Raw genomic sequence first — 20,652 nt, forward strand, 5'->3', positions numbered from 1 at the left:
GTGAATACCTCCAGACATAAGGAAACAAATTGGTTCTTAAAATATTTACCTCTGTGTAGCAGTTTTCAGGTCTCAGTGCAGGATGCCATGTACAAGATTATTCAGGTTCAAGTGACTAATCCACATTGAAGGGGTCACTTGACAGATGCTGTGTCATCCCTAAATTAAATCATTAATTACCACAATTTGAACTACTCATGCAGAATTCATTCTATAGTCCACAAGACAAAGTGGTTATACCCAGAGAGTGATCCACCTGCAGGAACAGGAAGGAGGGAGCTCGAATGAATTGACTTCTGGAGGGATCAGCAGCTGCAAATGCAATGTAGGTGAGAAATGCAGATTTATCTGTTGAGAAGTTCAAAGTACCAGTTAAGAAAGATGATTCCAGCCTCCCTCCTCTGGATCTACACACATCTGATCCACCCACATAACTAGGACTCAAGTAAACCTCAGACTGAGATAAATCAGCATTAAACCACGTGAAAAACAAGTAACAAGGTTTTGTGTTTACTGAAAGCTATGCCAGTGTTTTCCAAGGTATTTGGAAAACAAAAATCATCTGCTAAAACATGCAGGTTGATGTCCAATTAACCATTCATTTGAAGAAACACTTGAGGTAACCTCTAGGTGCGTTGACTGGGTTATGAGGGTCTCCTACTGAGGTTCATAAATACAGGTTTTCCCCATGGTTTAAATAAAACAGAGCAGTTGTCAGAATAAAGGTTTGAAAGGTTTTAAGTGGCCTGTGGCTGTTTGTATAGCGTGCTCAGCGCTTGTTAAGCAGGGCTTACACAACATCCTCTTGGTAGAAATAAACATCTAATCCGCACGTTTTAGGAAATAAGACTCTTGGATAACTGGATCATCTCACTGTGACAAAAACAGGCTGTACTTTTTTCAGTTAAAAAAGGTAATGGCAAAGATGCATCAGGCTGATAAGCCCTTTAGTTTCAGGTAAGACAGATGGAAAATGGGTAATGGCAGTGCAATACTTTCTCCAGGCCCTCTTCCCCTTCATGCTGCCCTTGCAGCTCTTCCTCCAGGATGGCTTTCAGGCTCCAGCGCAAGAGGACAGAGGAGCAAACACTACCTGGAACACAGTTCAGCTTAAATATCCCCTTACCCAGTCCCTGCCCAAACCACTGGAGCCCCTCTCTGCCCTTCAGCCTCCTGTGTAAAAGTTATGTATTAAAAACAAGGGCTCTTGACTTGCAGTAGTTGAAGGGTTATTTTTCAACCAGGTTGTTTTTCAGCTCAGCAGATGGGTGGCAGCTGAACCGTGACAAGGCTGTATTTTGCTCTTGAAAGTTGGGAGCAAACACATCCTACCTAACCCAGCATCTGTCCATTCAAAATCAGAAGCATCAGAGCCTGATGCTCTTTCCCCAAAAATCAGACTTCAAAAGCGAAGAGAAGGGACCTACGAGAAGCAGCAATAAATGTTCTTGTTGGCAACCAGTTTAGCAAAAGCAGGATGGTGATGATCAATAGCAAGACTCTTCAAAGCAGCAGCAACCACCTGAGACACACTAAACTCCTGGGATTAGATGCAGGTTTCTTGTTTTGTGAAACTTAATTCTGCCAAAGCCTCCTGTGTCCCGTGAGAAATACAGGAGGATTGACAGAAATTGAAAGGGCTTCACCCTGTGACCATTTTTCAGCACTTGATTGTAGGTTAATATGAACAGAATGTAGCAGGATTATCTTGATTTTGAATTTAGAGGCTTTTTCACATAAGCAATACTAGGAAGTTGCTTGTCTCTTTAATTTCTTAATTTAACTTCCCAGCTAGAAGGATTTAAGAACATCCCCACCTTCCTCCCAAACCACTTTCTGGTGGCTCCTTGAATGTACAAAACAGGTACAAAACCTGACAAAGCAGGACAGCTGCTCAGAAAATCTTTACCACTCCAGATTCCATCCCTGAAGCATATAAACCATAATTCCAGTGCTTGCTTTCACATGCTGACCTCATGTGTCCTGCTTACCCAATATTTACACCCAGACACTTCTTGTGGAGCAAACCACATCTTCAAAAAGAAAACTACAAGAGAAACTGGGTTATAAAGAACCATCTTACCAAGATGATGGACAATCTTTTAGCCAATGGCAAGCTGGACAATGACTGTACACAAAACATGCTGCACAGAACTGAAAGGAGATGGCAGAGATCTGTAAGGCATTCTACATTTTTATTCTTCTCCTGGTCCAACACATCTTCAAGGTCATGTCAGAACAGTCACAAATTCATCTCTGGTATGTGCAAAATTCAAACAAATTTACAAAGATAAAATTGGAAAGGTAAAAACAAAACTAAAGGTGGGGGTCACCGGTTAAAGTATTTCTTCAGAATCCAAGAGACAACAGTTTGGTCGTATTTGAAAACATATTCCAAACTTTTAAAATAAACTGCAGTTTGCTTCCACTGGGTTTATTTGTTGAGGAAAAGAGGATCTTTCTGGTGAACATTCCTTTCTGCTACATTCCCATTTGCTGGCAGACTTGTTCACACAACAGTCTCCTCCTCCCATCCCTCTCCCCACCATGGTCACTCACTTTGTTACAGCAAAAACCATCTTGACTCTCATCCTGCCTTGGACAGAAACCTGATGTGGATGTGGGAGCTGTTCAGGAGTCTGAGGTCAGAGAGAGGGGAGAGGGATTTAAAGGTCTATAAACAGGACACCGAACATGTCAGGGATCTACGTCCAGGTAATGTTACAAACTCTGATGTCCAAGCCACCGTAAGTCACTTGATAACAGCAGAGATAGCCAGACTCCAGGAAAAGGAGGCATCTTCTCCATGGCTTTGAGAAGCCACTGAATCACCCCTCCCAAGTGAGTTTCCCTGCTTAAGGAAGACCAGAGGCAACTGATTTGTCTACAACCCAAATGCACAGAAACAGTATTGGCCAAAAGCCCTTTGGATGGGAACAAAGATCAGGAAGACATTTCTTCATGCCACAGAATCTGGCTTTACACATCTGGACTGAATTGCAGGTACAGCATCTTTTTCTGTGGAATTTCTACCCAGACATCCCAGTGCTGAGCCCAGACAAGCATGGGACAGAGAGCCCAGTCCAATCCTATCCATGACTGCAGTTGGATGGATGGAGGAGGACAATGGGCTCGGGGAGGTTCTCAGAAAGCAATCCATGTTCAGACCAGTGTTCACAGCTGATCCTGGGTCTGCTTTGGAGATGGAGCTGTTGTCACAACCACAGTGGAAACTGCTTTAGTAGAGCCAGAGACTGTTCCCTGCTGGAGATGGGAGGCTGGAACTGTTTGAATTCGCACCTGTTTGAAATAGAAAGCAAAAACTCAACTCGTGTCAAGAACAGCATAGTGACACAATGGCGGCACGTGCATCATGCTCTGGTAAATGATCTGTTTCTGCTGCCAACAAAAACTCCGTTATATGAATAAGACCAAGCACTAAAACACCTCAGGGACAGAATCTGTCACAAGATCATTCCATCCACTGTCCACAAGGGATGGTGGCAAGAGATTTCCAGATTAGAGGGGAAGACTTAAAAACTAGTTTGAATAAAAATCTACAGGTCAACTGCTTTTACAAGTCTTCAGAAGGACTTGGATCCACTGGATCTACAGACTTGTTACTAGCATCTCTCAATGCAGATTAATTCTTTTAATTACTGAATTACTGAACACTACTTTTCCAGACAGAAGGATGGATTTGCACAGCAGTGATGTGTTTTCTTCAAGAAACAGTGACCCACAGAAGCCAAAGCACAAAGCACTATGAAAAGTGTTGAGTGTAGAGAAAAATCCTGACAGGATTTTTGGTTTTACAATACTATCAATGCTTAAAAAACATTTAAAACCTTTATTTGGATGGAGGAAACGAATAGGTAATGATGGACTTCATGTGCCAAGCTGTGTGCCTGTTCTTTTGCTGGAACCCCATGTATCAAGTGTAAAGCTCTCATGGAGATGTTAAGTCATAACAAAGCAAACAAAATGATCATTCTAGGTGCCCTTACCTGTGTGGCCTGGCCTTGTTGCTGCAGCTGCTGTAGTTGCTGTGCAGTCAGAAAACTCACAGGCTTGTTCCCAGCAATCAGTTTAGTTCCTGCTGGCATCGTAGTCAGGATGATATTTCTACCTAACCCACTGATGCTAAGGAAAAATAATTGTTGAAAGGTTAGTAAACAGCACAGCAGGCTCACAAACCGTTCTGCAGTTGCTAGGAGATCACAGTTCTTGCTTCATTTACTAATGATTTTAAGTAGTGGGGGTTTTCCCCCCCACAAAAGTGGCAAATACAGAAGTGACAAATTTATGCCAATATTTATCATTGATAGAGAAATAATTTATCACACGAATTACACCTCTGACTCTGGACTGAACACATCACTGGGTTAATCTGATCCGACCTGAACCCTTCTCAATGCAGAAAACAGTTAAGTGCTCACTGTTCTGCCTTGAAATATTAACTAAGGGAGACACTATCAGAATTCATGGAAGAATAAACAAGAAGACTTCGACATCTGAATGCCAGAGGAATTTTCACCGAGGCAGTTAACACTTCCCATGCCTCCTGAATGGAGAGATGGTTTCAGATTATATACGTTTTCCAGTGTGTCCCTGGGTTAATTATTGCTCAAACCCACAGAACTAACCTAACAGCTGGTTTCAAAGCAAAGAATGTTTTTCTTTGGTGTACTTGCTAGAACCTACATCTCAGGGCACCTAAATAAAGACTATAATCTCATTGCAGACACCATACTCAGTTTCTTGCAGCTAATGGACCTATTACAGACAGCAATTCTATTCCACCCTCTGCTTGCTCGCTCCCCAGGAACCTACTGAACACAGACCTTCCCCAGCCTACCTCTGAAGCAGAACTATGGGATGCAAAGCACTCACTTGGCTCCGAGGTTGCCCTTGATGATGGGGGCAGTCACCACGCTCTTGCCTTTCACTGGCTGGCTGATCACCGACAGAGGCACCGTTATCCGGGCTGGCAGTTTACCCTGGGGAAGTTGAAGACACATGAGGAGCCACAGGGAGTTCGGCAGAGAAACTGCCTGACAACACACAATTACCACTCAGCTGCTTTGTGGGAGCCCTGGGAGTGCAAACCAACAACAGCTTTGCTGATGAAATCTGTGCTCCATTTCAGGCTTATTAAAATTCACCTCTATTTCATTCACTTCACAGCTGCCCGAGCCCTGAAAACCCACATCATCTTTGCACTACAGTATCCACGATTTTTATCCTTAGTAAACTATCATAGTGTCATTTAGCTTATGTAACTACCATGATACAGTTTATGGTGCCTTCAGCTTTGGGCATTAGAGGAGGACATTGGTAAAAAAGTCAATACAAGCACTTCTAGTTCTGAGTATTCTACGACACCATTCCAAGGGAAATTATTCCCAAGGTGTGAGGCAAGACACTGAGCTGCATGAGGCAGAACTTTAGATACACAAAGTTTATTTCATTCACTTGCAAGAGGGGATAAGAGAAGCTGCATCTGACTTTTCTGGGGCATTTAGCTACAACTCCAAGACCATGAAATGAGTTGCAGACCCACATCCAGAACACAAGTTGTGGCTGCCCCATCTCTGGGAATGTTTAAGGACAGGGTGGACAGGGCTTGGAGTAACCTGGTCTAGTGGAAGGTGTCCCTGCCCATGGCAGGAACTGACAAGATTTAAGGTCCCTGCCAACCCAAACCATTCTATGACTCTACCATACTTAATTTGAACCTTTGTGGATGTAAAGAGAAGTTTTTGGCCATACACCATCAGTACATTTTGGTGCTCCCCTTTGCCTCCCACCCCCAGTGAAAGCCCAGCATTACTCACTGCCTGGGACGTGGACACCACAGTGGTGCTGACAGGGACCTGCCGCACGGCCGTGGCTCCTGTGCCGAGGGTGATGGGGGTCCCTGCAGCTCCCGAGGCCACTGCCACTGCCTTGGACACCGTGGCACTCACAGTGGGCAGGGACACAGCCGAGGTGTGGGCTGTGCCAGCAACGCTTACTGCTGAGGATGAGGGCTTGGCGTGAGTAGCTACAGTGATGGTCTGCCCAGCCTTGGGGGGCATCACCCCCAGCCCCTGCACGATCCTTATCGTGGCAGCCGGCTTGGCCTCCGTGGATGCCACCGTGGTTATGGCTTTGCCCTTCTGCTCTGCCACAGCCATGCCCAGGGCAGGCATCAGGCGGAAAGCAGAGCTTGCTGGCTCTGCAGTCTTTAGGTCAGGAGTCACTTTAACCACCGTGCTCCCAGCTGGGCTGGAGGAGGCAGGAGTGGCCGTGCTGGTCTTGGCTGGAGAGTCAGCAGTCTGCACAGGGTTGGATGTCACATGCAAAGTGGCAGAGATGCCTTTCCCACCAGCACTGCTCCCCGCTGCTGCTGTGAAGAGGTCCTGGGTGAGTTTGACAGTAGTGACCTGGGACTTGGCCAGGGTGGCCATCATGTCCGGGGTGATGCGCAGCACTGTCTGCCCCTTGGCATCCGTGGTGATGGAGGACGGGGGCAGGCGCAGCACGTCCTTCCCCTGGATGCGGAAGTTGGTCGCTGTGAGCGGGATGCCACCGCCAGCCTGGGCCTTCATGCCAAGTTGTCCTGTAATAGCCACCTGGGAGAGAGCAGAGAAACGGCTCTGTCAAACCAGGACACAGCCCAAGGCACACTCAAAGCAGAACTTCCCAACAGGATGATGTTTGCTCACATCAGAATCAGGGTGGAGTGACACTGGCACGCAGTACACTACTGAAAACAGTTCTGGTTGTGTATCAGATGGCATTCCCAAACTCACATAAAATAGGAAATACCGTGGTGCTGGTTTCTTTTCCAAGCAAGACGAATGAGAGATCACTAAAGAACCTCCACAAACACATCTTTCACCTGTACATGGAAACAGGGCTCAAACACAACCAACCAGCAATGCCTAAATCTGCACAGTCCATAACTCACGCACCACTCCAGCTCACACCCGTGCTCACACCTGCATAACACATCTGTCCCAACAAACAGGCAACAACGGGGTTGTGGAGCCCAATTCCTTGTCTCTCCCTCCCTCTCACCTGCTTGATGATGTTCTGGCCAGCCACATTCTGGATGACAGTGGTGGAGGAGGTGCTGGCAGCAGAACTGCCCGGGGAGCTGGTCACTGGCTTTACAGCAGGACTGGGGGCTGCAGGCAGCCCTGTCACAGTGAGACCTGCCTGTCCTGCCACAGAGCCTCCTGCTCTCTGCACCTGCACAGGGCTGCTCTGAGCTTTTACTGGCAGAGTCATCACAGCCTACAGAAGACAAGGAGGAAGCCTATGAGCAGAATAACACACTGTGAACAGTCTAGTAATTCTTTTTTGTATTGTGCCTCAGCTTGCAAATTCAGGGAGACCTTACTACTTTCTACAACTATGTGAAAGCAGGTTGTAGTGAGGTGGGGGCTGTGCTCTTCTCCCAAGTAACAAGTGACAGGACAAGAGGAATTGGCCTCAAGTTGCACTGGGGAGGTTTAGGTTGGATATTAGGAAAAATTTTTTCACAGAAAGGATTGTAAAGCATTGGGAATGGGCTGCCCAGGGCAGTGGTGGAGTCACCACCACTGGAAGTGTTGAAAAAAACATGTGGATGTGGCACTTGAAGATATGTTTTAGTGGTGAACATGGAGGTGGTGCTGCGTTGATGGTTGGACTTGGTGATCTCTGAGGTCTTTTCCAATCTTAACGATTCTGTGATTTTAAGTTCTATGGACTTTCTGTGTAGTGCACAATTTAGTGATGTCAGATAAACAGGCAGAGGGGTGAAAAACAGAGCACTGAACAATATTATTTATGTAAAACTGTTTCTGTGCTCTTGCTCTGCAGTTACTGCATGCTCCAAGTGTACACAGAATCCCTGTACCCACATCAGAACATCAGAAGAAGTCAGATTAGATGTCAGAGCTCCTCCACCGCTTCTGACTCACCTGAGGGAGCACTTTGGTTTGCGTGGCTGTAGCTGGAATGCGGATTTGAGGCACTGACGTGGGCGGCTGCTGCTGGGTAACCACTGGGGCCTGCTGGGACACCGCTGGAAGGCTGGACTGGGCAGTGACCACCCGCACCTGTGGCAGCCCTGAGGAGCCTCCGTGACTCACCACGCGTGGGGCGGGCGGTGCCGGCCCCGGCTGTGCCTGAGAGCTCTGAGCTGTGGAGAGCAACGTGCCCAGCTGTGGCATGGTGGGGGACGATACCAGAAGGACACTGTGGACAAGAGAGAGGCACAAGGTCAGCAAAGAAATGTAGGAAATTCACAGAATCATTTAGGTTGGAAAAGACCTCTGAGATCATCGAGTCCAACCTTTGCCTGATCCTCACCTTGTCACCCAGCCCAGAGCACTGAGTGCCACGTCCAGTCATTCCTTGGACACCTCCAGGGACGGGGACTCCACCACCTCCCTGGGCAGCCCCCTTCAGTGCCTGACTACCCTTTCAGTGAAGAAATTCCTCCTGATGTCCAACTTGAACCTCCCCTGGTACAGCTTGAGGCCGTTCTCTCTCATCCTGTCCCTTGTTCCCTGGGAACAGAGCCCGACCCGCCCCCCCCCGGCTCCTCCCTCCTGTCAGGGGGTTGCAGAGAGCGAGAAGGTCCCCCTGAGCCTCCTTTTCTCCAGGCTGAGCCCCCCCAGCTCCCTCATAACTGAATTACACAATTTTGAAATTTACTGAAAAACAACCACCAACATTCCCAAGTGATGTAGGAGACAGAAGCAGTACCTCTGGCTGGGTTTTGCTGGCTCTGCCCCAGCACTGGATACACTCTTGCTGACTGCAGACACTGGAGGGGGTGAAATGGGTGTTGGTGGCAATGCTGGTGCAGTTGGTGTCACAGGCGTCACGGGAGTTGGTGGCATGCTGGAGTCACTGAGGCTCAGCTGGCTGGGCTCTGCTGTGCTGCTGGGGAGGGCTTTCACAGCACCCTCCTTGCTGCTCGACTTCTGCAAAGGAACCACGGCCAGTGTCTCAAAAACTAGTACTGCTGCACCCTGGAGTGGGCTCAGCACTTTAACATGAGTTCTGTATGGCTGTGAATGAGGAAATCAGACATGGCTGACTGCCTTCCCCACCTGCAGTCATGGATCACTTGGGGTGTTTGGCTGCTGCTGTTCTCAGGGAAAAGTGCACCTCAGCTGTGACAAACATTCAGATTTCCACCTTGGTTAATGTGCCAGCAGAAAGGACTTTAGAGAGATTTGGTATCAGTAACAACAAAAAGATATCCAGACCCTGGCAGCTCCAGCACAGCAAAGGAGAGTGTGTGTTCCATACACTCTGCTGCAGATTAACCTCAAAACTAGATCTGAAAGACCACCCCTACGATAGGGAGCAAAATGAATTCCATTGCCCTTTCTGCTGAGTTAACAAGGATAGCAGTGGAAGCTGAGTGGAGGAGAAGTTCCCTCTTTCCCTCTTGATTTTGTGCACTGGTGCCAGACATTCATATGCATCATGAATTGCTAACTCAAATATGGCAATTTTCATCACCCACTATGGATGCAGAATTTATGGATTAATTTGAGCCCAATCTCCTTCCCAATCCCCAAAGCAGCTGTGCAAACCTGAGCAAAGAAATCTACCATTTTAGCTGGAGGTTTTGGCTTTTGAAGAGCTTTCTTGGCCTTTGCTGCAGCAGCTTGAGCATGATGGATCCGTTCTGCAAGGACAAATTAATGGTTAGAGCTCCTGAACACAAGCAAACTGATTTAAAGAGGAGGCTAATTCAGTCCTGTAAACTCATCTTCAGACAAGGAATTACACAGCCTTGTAATAATGCAAAGAAAAATACCAAGTAAAATTAGTCAAAAAGGCTAACAACAAGACATAAGAAATTGTGAATGATCATACACCTGGAGTTCTTGTACATGGGATACTGTTTTTCAAACAGACACTTCAAAGCGACACACTGCTCTACAAGACTGGTTATAAACATTTTCAATTCTTATGGAATCCCCAAGGCTTACCAAACTCTTCCTCACTCCTGTCCCGGTGCAGGTAGATCCACAACTTGCGCCCAATGTCGTATTTCACACAGGGATCTTTCTCATAATGCAATCGATCCAAAGCACCACTGACAACAGTGTTAACCTGGAAGTTCAGAATTCACACATTACAAGATGTCTCTGGTTGGCCTGGCCAAAATTCATGAATAAAAAAGTCATCCTATTTGGCAGAAAACCTGAGTAAGCTGTGAGCAGTGTTAGGACCAGCTGAGAGCAGATGTTGCAGCACAGGATGCTGTTTGTCATCTTGGATTAAATGGAGCTTCCACCAAAGCTAAAAGCTTGGAAAATGGACTGAATCTAAAATGTGAGCAGCTCTGTGACAGAGTGTTAATTCTGTGGCTTTTCTAGCTGTTTTTTCATCATCCAGAGTTTGGTGCAGATTTGCAGCAGCTCAGAGTGGTACACAGTTCTCTTCTGCTAATCAGAGCAGCATAAAATTACTGGGCCAATAAAATTATTGGGCCTTAGACCCTGAATGCTGCCTGGGTCTGTGCAGTGTATTTTTAGGAGAATCCGAGGCCAGACATGGCATCCAACTTACCTGAGCACTGGTGACATCTGGAGCTAGGAACTGGGAATCTTTGAGCAGCTCACAGATTTCAGCACGAGTTCCTTCTCCATTAGGAAGGCGAGCAGCAGCATCACGAACTGGAACACAAAGCCAGAGCTTAAACTTCCAGCTGTAAATAGGCAGCTGTATTCAGGTCCTCCAGCAGGTGCATTTTTGGGATTGCTCTATTCCCCCTACTTGCTCACTAAAATCTAGTTCCTAAAATCCCTCAGAAATATGAGAGGTTATAAAGGACTATTTTAAAATACATCAACTGTGCCAGCTTTGTGCTAGGAGTGATAAACTTGAGTAACAGCACTCAACACCAATTTAGATTCCTTAAGTCATTGTTCAGAGGCTCGGGGGAATATTTTTCTTATTTAAAGTAAATTTTTGGCCATCAACTTACCAAGGGACAGGATGGTGACATATGCTGGTCTGTCTGAGCGCAGGAGAGAATGTTCTCGAGCTTTGTTTAAGGAGGTTTCCTTGTCAAACACCCCCTTCACAGGACCAACAACTGACTCAAAGCCATGCATGCGGAAGGTGAAGGCTTTGTGGGGTTGGCTGTAACGGTAACGCTCCTGGGTGGGGGACAAGAGCACTCAGTTTAGCAGGTAACATACACAACAGCCTTATATACTTGTTACCATTCTCTAGAGAAAGCTTTTTTAAATTTAAGGCTCAAATACTGCTGTATAAACTTGTTTTGGATCAAGAAAAGCACAAACTACTTCAAACAAAATACTAAGCACCCCCTAACCAAGGTGTGCAGGTGCAATACAGTAGGTTTATTGTCAAGCAGCTGCTCAGATTAGAGGTGCCAAAGATACAAGAGATACGCCTTTTGCCCCTCTTCCCCCTTCTCCTCTACTCCAGTAAAATTTAAAGAACCCCCATCACGTGTTTATCCTGTAATTCCCACTTGCATCTACTGCAAACAAGATAACTCAATGTATGGGTGTACTTATTGACACTTATTTTCTGCCCAAAAAAAGAGAAACAAGTCATCCTCCTATGTTGGGGGATGGAAAAAAAAGAGACAGAAATATTGGCACTACCAACTAACACCACCAATTTCAATTAATTTTGCCCAATACCCACTGGAAATACTGGTTTTGAAGCAGCTACATTGTCAGCAAGTTTTATGTAAGGCCAAGATACCGACTTCAAGGTAGAAGAAAAATACTAATTCTTCATATTAACAAGTTTGTGTAGAGTATAATACTGCCATCCCACACAAATTCTCCTGTTCTAGTGGACAACTGTTTCAACATGTGCCTTTAAAATTAAGAAGATTCACTTCTTACCTGCTCCTGAAACACCCGTTTCTCCTCTCCAGTGCTAGGCCGGACGACATAGTCAGTCCTTCTGAAACAAAGGGCACCATCAGCTCTGAGCACAACAAGCCCACAACAGTCCTAAAGACATCCCAAAGGATTAGTCACCTCATCCTTCTGCAAATTCCTCTGAACAAATTCTGGAAGCATTTATGGTAACATAAAGTAAGCCCTGCAGAGATCTTAAAATATGCACCTGAAGGCAAGCAAGGACTGTAAATAATCCCATTATCAGGACCTAAGGTAGATCACAGCTTTGTTTGATAATCTATACAAAGCTGGAGAAAATCAGTTGACTTTATGAAATCCAGTTACTGCATTTATAAAATCAAACTATCAAGTTTCCTCCTGATCCATGATGTAAAATTGTTTTATTTTAAGATCCAGAGGTGCAAGGATCAAACCTCCCAGCTTCAGCAGCACTGCAAAAGCTTTCAAGGAGTGTTATACACTTACACTCTGGGCAGTGGCATGGCATCAGAGCTGTCTTCATTTTCCTACAGAGAAAGAAAGAAATGTCAGTGTTGGAGAGAACTCAGTCAGGTTTTGTGCTGCTAGGAGGTGATTTTTGTCTGACTCACTTTGAAGAAAGTCTGGTCTTTGGTCTCCAACCAGAGGTGAAAGAGTGCCGCCAGTTCCTTCTCATGATCTTGGTATGTACCTAGTAAGAAATCAGGAAAAATTAGAAATAGAAGTCTTATTTGTTACAAAGCCAATTGCTTGTACCTCCCAATCATCTCCTGCTCCTTCCCCCCTCAATGCACGACCAGTCACAAGGCATCTTCCCCACTTCACAAATGCTCCAGTTGCAACACTTGAACACATCCAGGCTTAGGAAAGTACTAAACCCCAGTGATTCTCCTGTGTTAGTACAAAGGATGAAGCTTCAACTCCTGGCACAGCAGGCAAGATGCTGTTTGAGACACAGACACCTGGTTCCCACTCTCCAAAGTAATCCCAGTCACTGAGTCCATGAGCAGAAACACGTGCCTATAAAACCTCCACCTAAATTAGGGGAGGAACCAGAGGAATAGATTCCTGACTCCAAATCTCTGCCAGTTTAGGCCTCCAGATATGATCACTAGAATCACTATAGTTAAGAAAGAAAAGCTCTGCCTAGTAGCTAAAGGAATGAACATAAACATAAGACATCTGTAATTCAGTTACAGATCGTCAGTTTGCTCTTTGGTGCCCACTTTTAAGAATTGGAATAGTATCAGTTTGCTCCACAGAGAAGCTTAATTAATTTGTAATTGTAATAGTGAATAATTACTCTGAATAGTCAGAAAGTACGCTCTACAGGAGGGAAAATATGAAGGTGTTCAGACCAATTTGAAAGGTGACAAACATGTTTAAGTCAGCGACATGAAGAAACACAGCCCAGTGCCTTTGCTGATTTATGATCTGTCTGCTGCTGATACTGATGTCTTATGAAAACCTCGAAACCGAAACATATTTTAGCTCAGCTAAAAGAAAAGAAAAGGCCTAACCATGGAATTAACAGCTCTGCTTGTGCTTCTCTGCAGGCTTCAGCACTCTGAAAAGTAAAGTCGTGGAGAAAATAACAAACCTTTGCTATAGCAGAAACCATAGCAGAGCACCAGGTACTCACCAACCAATTTCCACTGCTGAGTTTTTTCCTTGAATTCAACAAAAGGAGCATCTACAATGAAAAACGTGCATATCAGAAACATTAGCCAATGGTCCAAGCCCAACATCCTGCTGTGGTAATGCAAACGGTCGAGTTGGGCTCAGAATGACAGAGCATTTGAAGTGATTATGTAAGTGCATCTTTAAATTTATCCTTGCCCAAAGGGAAGGTGAGCATTTCAGAGTATGAGGGCAAGCACAAGGAAAGAACAGAACAGGATAATAAGCCTTCCATCAACAGGCTGTTACTGTGAGTGACCATTCCTGGGCTCATGGGAAGCAAACTTGGGATTTACAGCATTCACCAGCATTATGGAAAACATGCTGCAAGGCCACTGCTATCTACTCTGTCCCTGCCTTTAAAACTTCCCACTAGAGCAAATCAAAACCATAGAATAATTTAGTTTGAAAGGAAGGCCTGAAACTTAGCTGGTCCAAGCTGGGCCAACTCCATGTTGCAGTGGATTGCTCAGGGCATTATCTAGTTTTTTATCATCTCCAAAAACAAACACAATGACTTCACACCGTGGAGGAAGAAACTAATCCCTTCCAGCTTCAAACACCCTGCCTGAAGCCATGATCTGAACAGGAGAAACTGTCTATCTAGAGGAATTTCACACACATTTTCACATGCTTGGGAATCAAGCTGGGGCTTATCTACTATCCACATGTAAAACAAGCCAACCACAATCAGGACATGTAAGTTATAAAACTTATCACAGAAACAGTCAGAAATACAATGATTAATTGTGGTGATGAATCAAAAGTTTATTTGAGCTATAATATAAACCAGCACTGATTGGAACAGAAGAACAAGCATCATTAGTACTTTTAACAGCTATTCTTACCTCTGCTGTCACCTGCCAAGTACTGCAAGGCAGGTAAAACCAGTTCAGACCAGTTAGGGGCAAATGAGAACCAGTTATTTAGTGCACTGGCATGAGAAGATTGCCAGTCGAGAACTTTATCTTCAAGCTGAACAGGAAAAGGAAATATTTCATTAATGATCTCACACTTTAAACTGTGACTGTTTCCACAGAAAACAAACCAGCTAAACACATTCAGGAGACAGAAAGATGATGACCCAACCTTTTCAAGTAACTGTAACGTGGTATTTTAAACAAACACTTCCCCATCTCTGCCCTTAATATACAGAGTATATCTAAGCATGATCTATGGAATGGGTATGGAACGACTTACGGATTCAACTGATTAAATTCATGAAACGTGTTAAAAACAGAATGTGGTAGCACTCCCATATGGTTTAATTTCTTTAATATGTAATCTACATCTTAATATAATTTACAGCAAGACAACTCTGGAGAAAAATCACTATTACATAGCTATAAACCCCTCTATCCTTCAATGTTCCTTCCTGCAAAGATTCTTAGATAAGTGGGGGGTTCCTTACCACCGAGAGAGTAGCAGGTCCTTCCAGAAACAGTATCTCCAAAAGAAGGAAAAAGAAGCTGGATGATATTTCATTTATTTCAAGGCATGGTTTCATGTCTTCAAGAGGTCTTCCAATGAAAGAGAACACAAGCAGAGTAAATTCTCTGAGTAAACATTCACCTTCATATACAAAGATGAACACCACACATTTCACACATCCCAAGCTGCACAAAAACACAGCCTGCAACAGTCCCACAAAAATCTGAGCTGTAACATCTGCTGCTCCCTCCACCCGTGCAAGGTGTTCAGGGCCCTCTGCAGCACTTACTCCTCTTTGACAGATGACAGAGGGACGGGGGAAAGATCCTGAGGCATTGGTGGGATTCCATCTGCATTGCCAAAAGAGTCAGCCAAGTCTTCCACCTCAGATTTAATAACCTTCACCTTCTTTTTCTTCTTATCCTCCTTTTCCTTCACCTTTTTCTTGAGAGTCGCGAGGTCGTACAAGGCTTAAGAAAAGGTAAAAAGAACAATTAGAAAGCTTCTTACAATATTTCAATGAGAGTCATTAACTATCTATTTAAGTCCAGAAACGTATGTTGCGTGCACTCATTCATACATAACTCATTCCACCTTCCCAGTCATTGCCATGAATCTTTATTTTCCCCTACAAAAGAAAACCTCTATTTTTTAAACCAATGTATATAAAATTAAAAAGGCAAAGGATCCACTGACCTGCTAAGGAGCCTTTCCTGCCAGCATTCACTCGAGTCATGATGTCCTCCAGAGTCAGGTCTGTCGTGACCAGATCAGGGTGATCCTACACAGGACAATGGGGCAGAAATTAAACTGGGAAAGGACACGGTGTTAAGATAGTAACAAGGGTGCAGAAGTACCTAAGTATGGAAATGCCCCAAACTTAACCAGGATCAGCTTATAAAGTTATTTACTGCAACAAAAGCTGGAAAGTCTTCTAACTCTGAAATCAAAATTTTTTTCTCTCCAAAACATGTAATTAAAATTACAAAATTCTAACCGGATAAGCATAAGCAGGACCTGCATCTATACATTGACAATAAAACTCAGGTTATGGTAAAGAGCTGGAGGATGGCTGCATACATAAAATAGCAATCATATTGAACTTTATGACTAACAGATAAAAGACTAAAAGATAACATGCAGTCCCAGACTTTGACATCTTACAGGCTGACGTTTTCGTTTTTCATGGTGCTTCTTCAACATCATCTTCAAATCACTTTCCCCAAGTTCTATCCTGTCTGCAGTGAAAGAGATTTCAGATATTATTTGCACAGTACTCCCCTACTGTTACTTTGCAGACTTCTTAGAATGACATTTTCTATCCATTCTCACGTCCAGCAATCTCCAAATTTCAAAAACTAATTTCTCCTTATTTGCATTTCATTCACTCCTTTGTTTCAGTGCTTCCTTGGGTCATCAGATTTCATTGCTGATGCAGCCATGGAAGTGAAAAGAAGCCAGAACCAGCCTGAAGGGTTTGCAGACTGGGATTCCTAAATGTTTTGAACTGGACTATGCTAATGCTTCAACCATTAAAGCCAGAATACAAGAGAGCAATTGGTAGTATTACACAAACTGTGACCCTTGTGTTAAAATACTACTGCTATAAAACTGAGAGAAGAACCAACTTGTGTTGAGTGCAGAAATGAAGCATTACAAGTTTTCATCAAACAATACATTTTCAAGATGATTTCTTGCAAAGTCTCAAAGTAATTCTCCCCACTAAAATCTGTATTGGCCCCTAGTTTGGTTCTCACCTGCTGTTTTCATGTCCAAGGTTGACAATGTAGGGATCACTCTCAGGGGAACTGGTGGACTTGAACAACGTGCTGGAGAACTTGGAGGCCAAGAGATTAGTTCTAAAAGAGAAAAATAAATTTACTTCTGGAAGGCTTAGAACCAGTCTATGTAATTCTATTACCTCATGTTCATTAGATCATAGCCAGTAAAACTACAGTCCGGATTTCATCGCTCTATCAGAGACACTGTCCCCACATCAAAAGTGTGTCTTTCTCCATTCACACCTCGAGACTTTAGTTCAGCCCAGGGCATTACCTTCTTCATCAGAAGACAAGGCAGTGTCTCCACACTCCTCTTTCACTTCCCTCAGGATTTTCAGGTAGCGCTGATGTGTCCGTCTGTCTCGTTCTTCCGAGTCATACGTTGGTGGGAAGTGCCTTCTCCTCAGGGTCATGTCAGGGCCTCCTTTCCTGGCTAATTCCAGCAAGTGCTGGAAGAAGAGATTCATGTGACATTAGCTGTGTCAGCTACGGTTCTTAAAGCCAGGACAGGTAAGCTCAGCTCAGGTATTTCCAGCAAGGTTCCCATGTGGAGCTAGTGCGACAGCACCTCAGTCCTGTATAAGGGAACCCTTAGGAAGGATCAGTATCTGCCACATACAGGATTTTAAACCCAGGATTTTAAACCATCAAAAAAGCAAGGCAAAGTTTCTGCCCCTTCATCTGCACACACAATAGTACCTGTCATTTGAGAAGAACTTAACCATTGGTGTGAGATGTAGTTTCCTTGCCAAAAATGTAACACAGACATGGAATATTGCCTCATTTAAAGAAAACGTTTTACCCCTTATGGCTACAGAGGAAATAATGTATTCTGTATTGTTGCCCAGAAAAGCTGTAGCTGCCTATTCCTGGCAGTTTTCAAGGCCAGGAGCAACAAGGTCTAGTGAAAGGTGGATTCTCTGATACTATTTCCCATAACACTACAGGGCATTTTATAAGACAGACTTTCACCTTCATCCATACATCCCATATGCTTCAATGTCGTAAATGCAATAAAAGATAAGTGAGCGAGTATTTACAACAAACTGATTTCAGTTGGCAGCAATTAGCTCACAGAAGTATCCATGGAGGAAGACTTCCTCAGGGATTTACAGGCATTAGGATTAGAGTTTTGTATCTACATATTTTGTAACTATGCATTTAGCAAATGTACTTGTTTCGGAGTGACAGAAATGGTTGAAAACAAAGGCAAAGTGACTTGTTAAGAAGACAGTAAGTCATAAAGGGGCAAAGGCAGGAAGTGGGGGCAAGGTGGGCATGCAAAAAAAGACACTACACACAACTGAGAGCTATGAGTTACAAAACCCGAAATCTGCAAACACAACAACAGGTCTGGTGTTCTCTCTGTGCCACTGGAAAAACCAGAAACATTACTCATTAAATTCATTAAAGGAGAGACCTCAAAGAGCTGTGAAGGCACCATGGCATGTTTTATAAAGACAAACTGTCAGTGGCAGAGTAGACTCACATTGCGGGAGGTGAGGATCTGCTTGAGCAGCCTGTAGAAATACTGCTGCTGCGCCCGCAGGTAACGCTTGTACTGCGACTTGTAGCACAGCTGCCGGTACTTCACCACCTCGGGGTTGAAATGTCCATCTGCGACAGAGACAGTACACACTTGAGGTGTCACTGCTGGCTCTGAACTTCCCCCAAACTCACCCAGAAGCTCACTGACCCCGGAAGAGTTTCTGGGCGATGTGCAGCGGGTTCCCAAACCGAAAGTTCTCCCCCCCAAACAGTGCCAAGATGAGTTTGTTCTGATGCTCCCGGTTGTTCTCAGGGAAGTGAGGCAGGAATTTTTTTAGGTGCTCTTGCTGCGCGTCTGTCAGGACCTCCTGCCACGTGGACAAGCTGACAACGTCAAAGAAGATCTCAGGCTAAAGGAAGCAAGAAACAACAGTGAAGCAAATGCATCCAGGTCCTTGACAATCATCTAGTCCTTGAGGCTTTCTGTGCTGAATTAGCACCAGACATGAGACAGTCTCATCAAATGCAGTAACAAGACAGCATGAAGAGGAAAGGTGAGGAAATTGATACTCCTAATAACCAGAAAAGTCATTCAAAGCTTGTAACAGCTTTCTTAAAAGCAACTTCAAAATAAGAATATAACAGAATTGATTCAAAAGATGTTTTCCTGAGATTAATCAAAGCCCTTTTTGACACCTTTCCCAGGCAGTCAGAAACATCTCCCCTCTTTTCAGTTTGCTCTGTAACAGCCAGAGAGGGAGTTAAACATGTTTTTAATCCAGATTATGAAAAGTTAAATTGTCTCAGCACTACTCACGTCCTCCAGCAGGTCCTCAGGCAGACTGACCCTGGTGGTGCCCAGCATACAGTCCTCCATGATCCTACTGCCATTGCCCTCCAGCTCCAGGGGGTCCGTGAGCATGTGGTCCAGGGAGTCCATCCTTCACCCCCTCCTGCTCCTGCACAAGGAGAATAAAGCCCTGAACAACCAAAAATGCCAAACCCAGACAGACCCACTCCCAGGTGACGAATGGCTGAGAAGCCACCTTTGATGGGTGGTTGTTGAATTGCAAGCTGTGACATTTGGCTGCAACATATATACATATATAACAAGATATTTTTAATACATATACTTGCATTAAAATGTAATCTTCAATTACAACGCATATATTATATATATATATATATATAATTTTATATAAAAATTTCCTCTTCAATTACAACACAGGTCACGCCAACAGAGCCGTCACAGGGTTGTTTTTTTCCCTGAAAAAGCCCTCAGGCTTTTCCAGACAGGGAATACCAGGTAGACTGGGAAGCGCAGGTGACCCATTCGCTTCCCACCTGCAGGAACTGCTTTCAGTAGTGCAAAACACCATGAAAATCTGCATTTAAACCCTGAGAGCGGTTTTAAGGCGCAGAACCGAGGTCAAGTGTGAGGTGGAGTTTGTCTCAGGCTGAACGTGCAGCTGTGACAGGGCCAAGCGGCACGGTTTGCAACAGCCGGGCAGCTCAGGGCTGGGAGGAAACGCATGAAACACGCGGAATAAGAACACGACAATATAAAAAAGGCTTAAACCCTGGTGGGAGGTGGGAAAAGAGAGAAAATCGGTCTATTTCATACCCTCACGCGGCCCGGCCGAAGGCGGAAGGCGGCGGGCGCTGCCCGCGCCTGCGCGACCGCCCCGTGCCAGCGCGCCTGCGCGGGGCCGCCCCTCAGGCCGCCGTGGCGGCAGCGGCCGCGGCTCGGTGCTGGTGGTCGCAGGGCCCGTCGCGACAGGCGGGACCTGCGTCTCTGCAAACGGAAGATTTCCTCGAACCCTGAGTGCTTAATTAGGCTGTACGCGCCCCGGGAAGGCCGAGGCGCTCGTACCCGCTGTTCCGTCCCCTCATGGGGACCCTCCACCGAGTTCACCAGATCGGAGAGTTCCACTGATTCTACAGTGATTGCTGTGATTTGTGATTCCCCTGGGAAGTTTAGGTTGGAATTCATCTCCAACGCTCAGAGGATCTTCTGAAAGAAAATGATTCTCTAAGTCTCTCAGGAAAAAAAAAAGTATTTGTGGAATTCTGAAGCTGCATATCAGTTGTAGGTTTCTATGGCTTGATTGCAGTCCTATTAAGTGGATTAGTCATTGATACGCTGTGCTAATATTAATTGTATTTTAAATTTTAATGCAGCAAACAGAGAGACCCGTCCGTGGTCTCCACACTTTACCCACTGACAGCGCCCTTGAAGGACTCAGTTAACAGTTTAGAGAATATTAATAACATTGTGATGGGTTGAGGTTTGAGGACTGCCAGCGATAGTGTCTGACTGCAAAAACATGTTCAAAGCAATACAGAGACAAGCTCTAATCCCCAGAGAAAGGGAGCTCAAG

At 44.9% G+C, this 20,652-nt stretch overlaps 1 protein-coding gene across 4 annotated transcripts; it reads right to left on the reverse strand.

Annotated features, from left to right (window-relative positions):
- Positions 1-219: 219 nt before the first annotated feature.
- On the reverse strand, positions 220-19,946 carry NFRKB (nuclear factor related to kappaB binding protein). Of its 4 annotated transcripts, none has more exons than XM_051812398.1 (26): positions 19,896-19,946; positions 19,089-19,230; positions 18,480-18,681; positions 18,273-18,400; positions 17,058-17,232; positions 16,760-16,861; positions 16,167-16,240; positions 15,699-15,783; positions 15,292-15,472; positions 14,983-15,091; positions 14,420-14,546; positions 13,534-13,584; positions 12,503-12,582; positions 12,378-12,418; positions 11,892-11,952; positions 10,991-11,165; positions 10,573-10,679; positions 9,990-10,113; positions 9,588-9,682; positions 8,746-8,966; positions 7,956-8,232; positions 7,066-7,284; positions 5,838-6,617; positions 4,894-5,000; positions 4,008-4,143; positions 220-348 (listed from the first exon to the last, which is right to left on the reverse strand). In XM_051812398.1, the coding sequence occupies exons 2-26, from the start codon at positions 19,209-19,211 to the stop codon at positions 235-237; spliced, it is 3,894 nt and encodes a 1,297-aa protein (XP_051668358.1). In that variant the 5' UTR covers positions 19,212-19,230; positions 19,896-19,946; the 3' UTR covers positions 220-234. The 4 variants fall into 4 exon arrangements, with proteins under 4 accessions (XP_051668358.1, XP_051668357.1, XP_051668359.1 ...); XM_051812397.1 differs by lacking the exon at positions 220-348 and adding an exon at positions 2,175-3,300 and having other exon boundaries at positions 11,892-11,949; XM_051812399.1 differs by lacking the exon at positions 220-348 and adding an exon at positions 2,175-3,300 and having other exon boundaries at positions 9,606-9,682.
- Between the last annotated feature and the right edge of the window lie 706 nt (positions 19,947-20,652).

The sequence above is a fragment of the Manacus candei genome, unplaced genomic scaffold, assembly GCF_025592945.1.
Source record: "Manacus candei isolate 608988 ecotype Guabito, Panama unplaced genomic scaffold, ASM2559294v1 h1tg000086l, whole genome shotgun sequence".
Lineage (NCBI taxonomy): Eukaryota > Metazoa > Chordata > Aves > Passeriformes > Pipridae > Manacus > Manacus candei.

What these genes read in the sequence shown, in the direction of transcription:
- NFRKB (XM_051812396.1), bottom strand. Translation starts at nt 19,211, where the DNA reads ATGGACTCCCTGGACCACATGCTCACGGACCCCCTGGAGCTGGAGGGC. An exon ending in TCAGCAGTGGAAATTGGTTG is followed by an intron (nt 12,583 to 13,533) that starts GTGAGTACCTGG and finishes ATTTCTTACTAG; the next exon opens with GTACATACCAAGATCATGAG. An exon ending in AAACCAAAGTGCTCCCTCAG is followed by an intron (nt 7,285 to 7,955) that starts GTGAGTCAGAAG and finishes TGTCTTCTGTAG; the next exon opens with GCTGTGATGACTCTGCCAGT.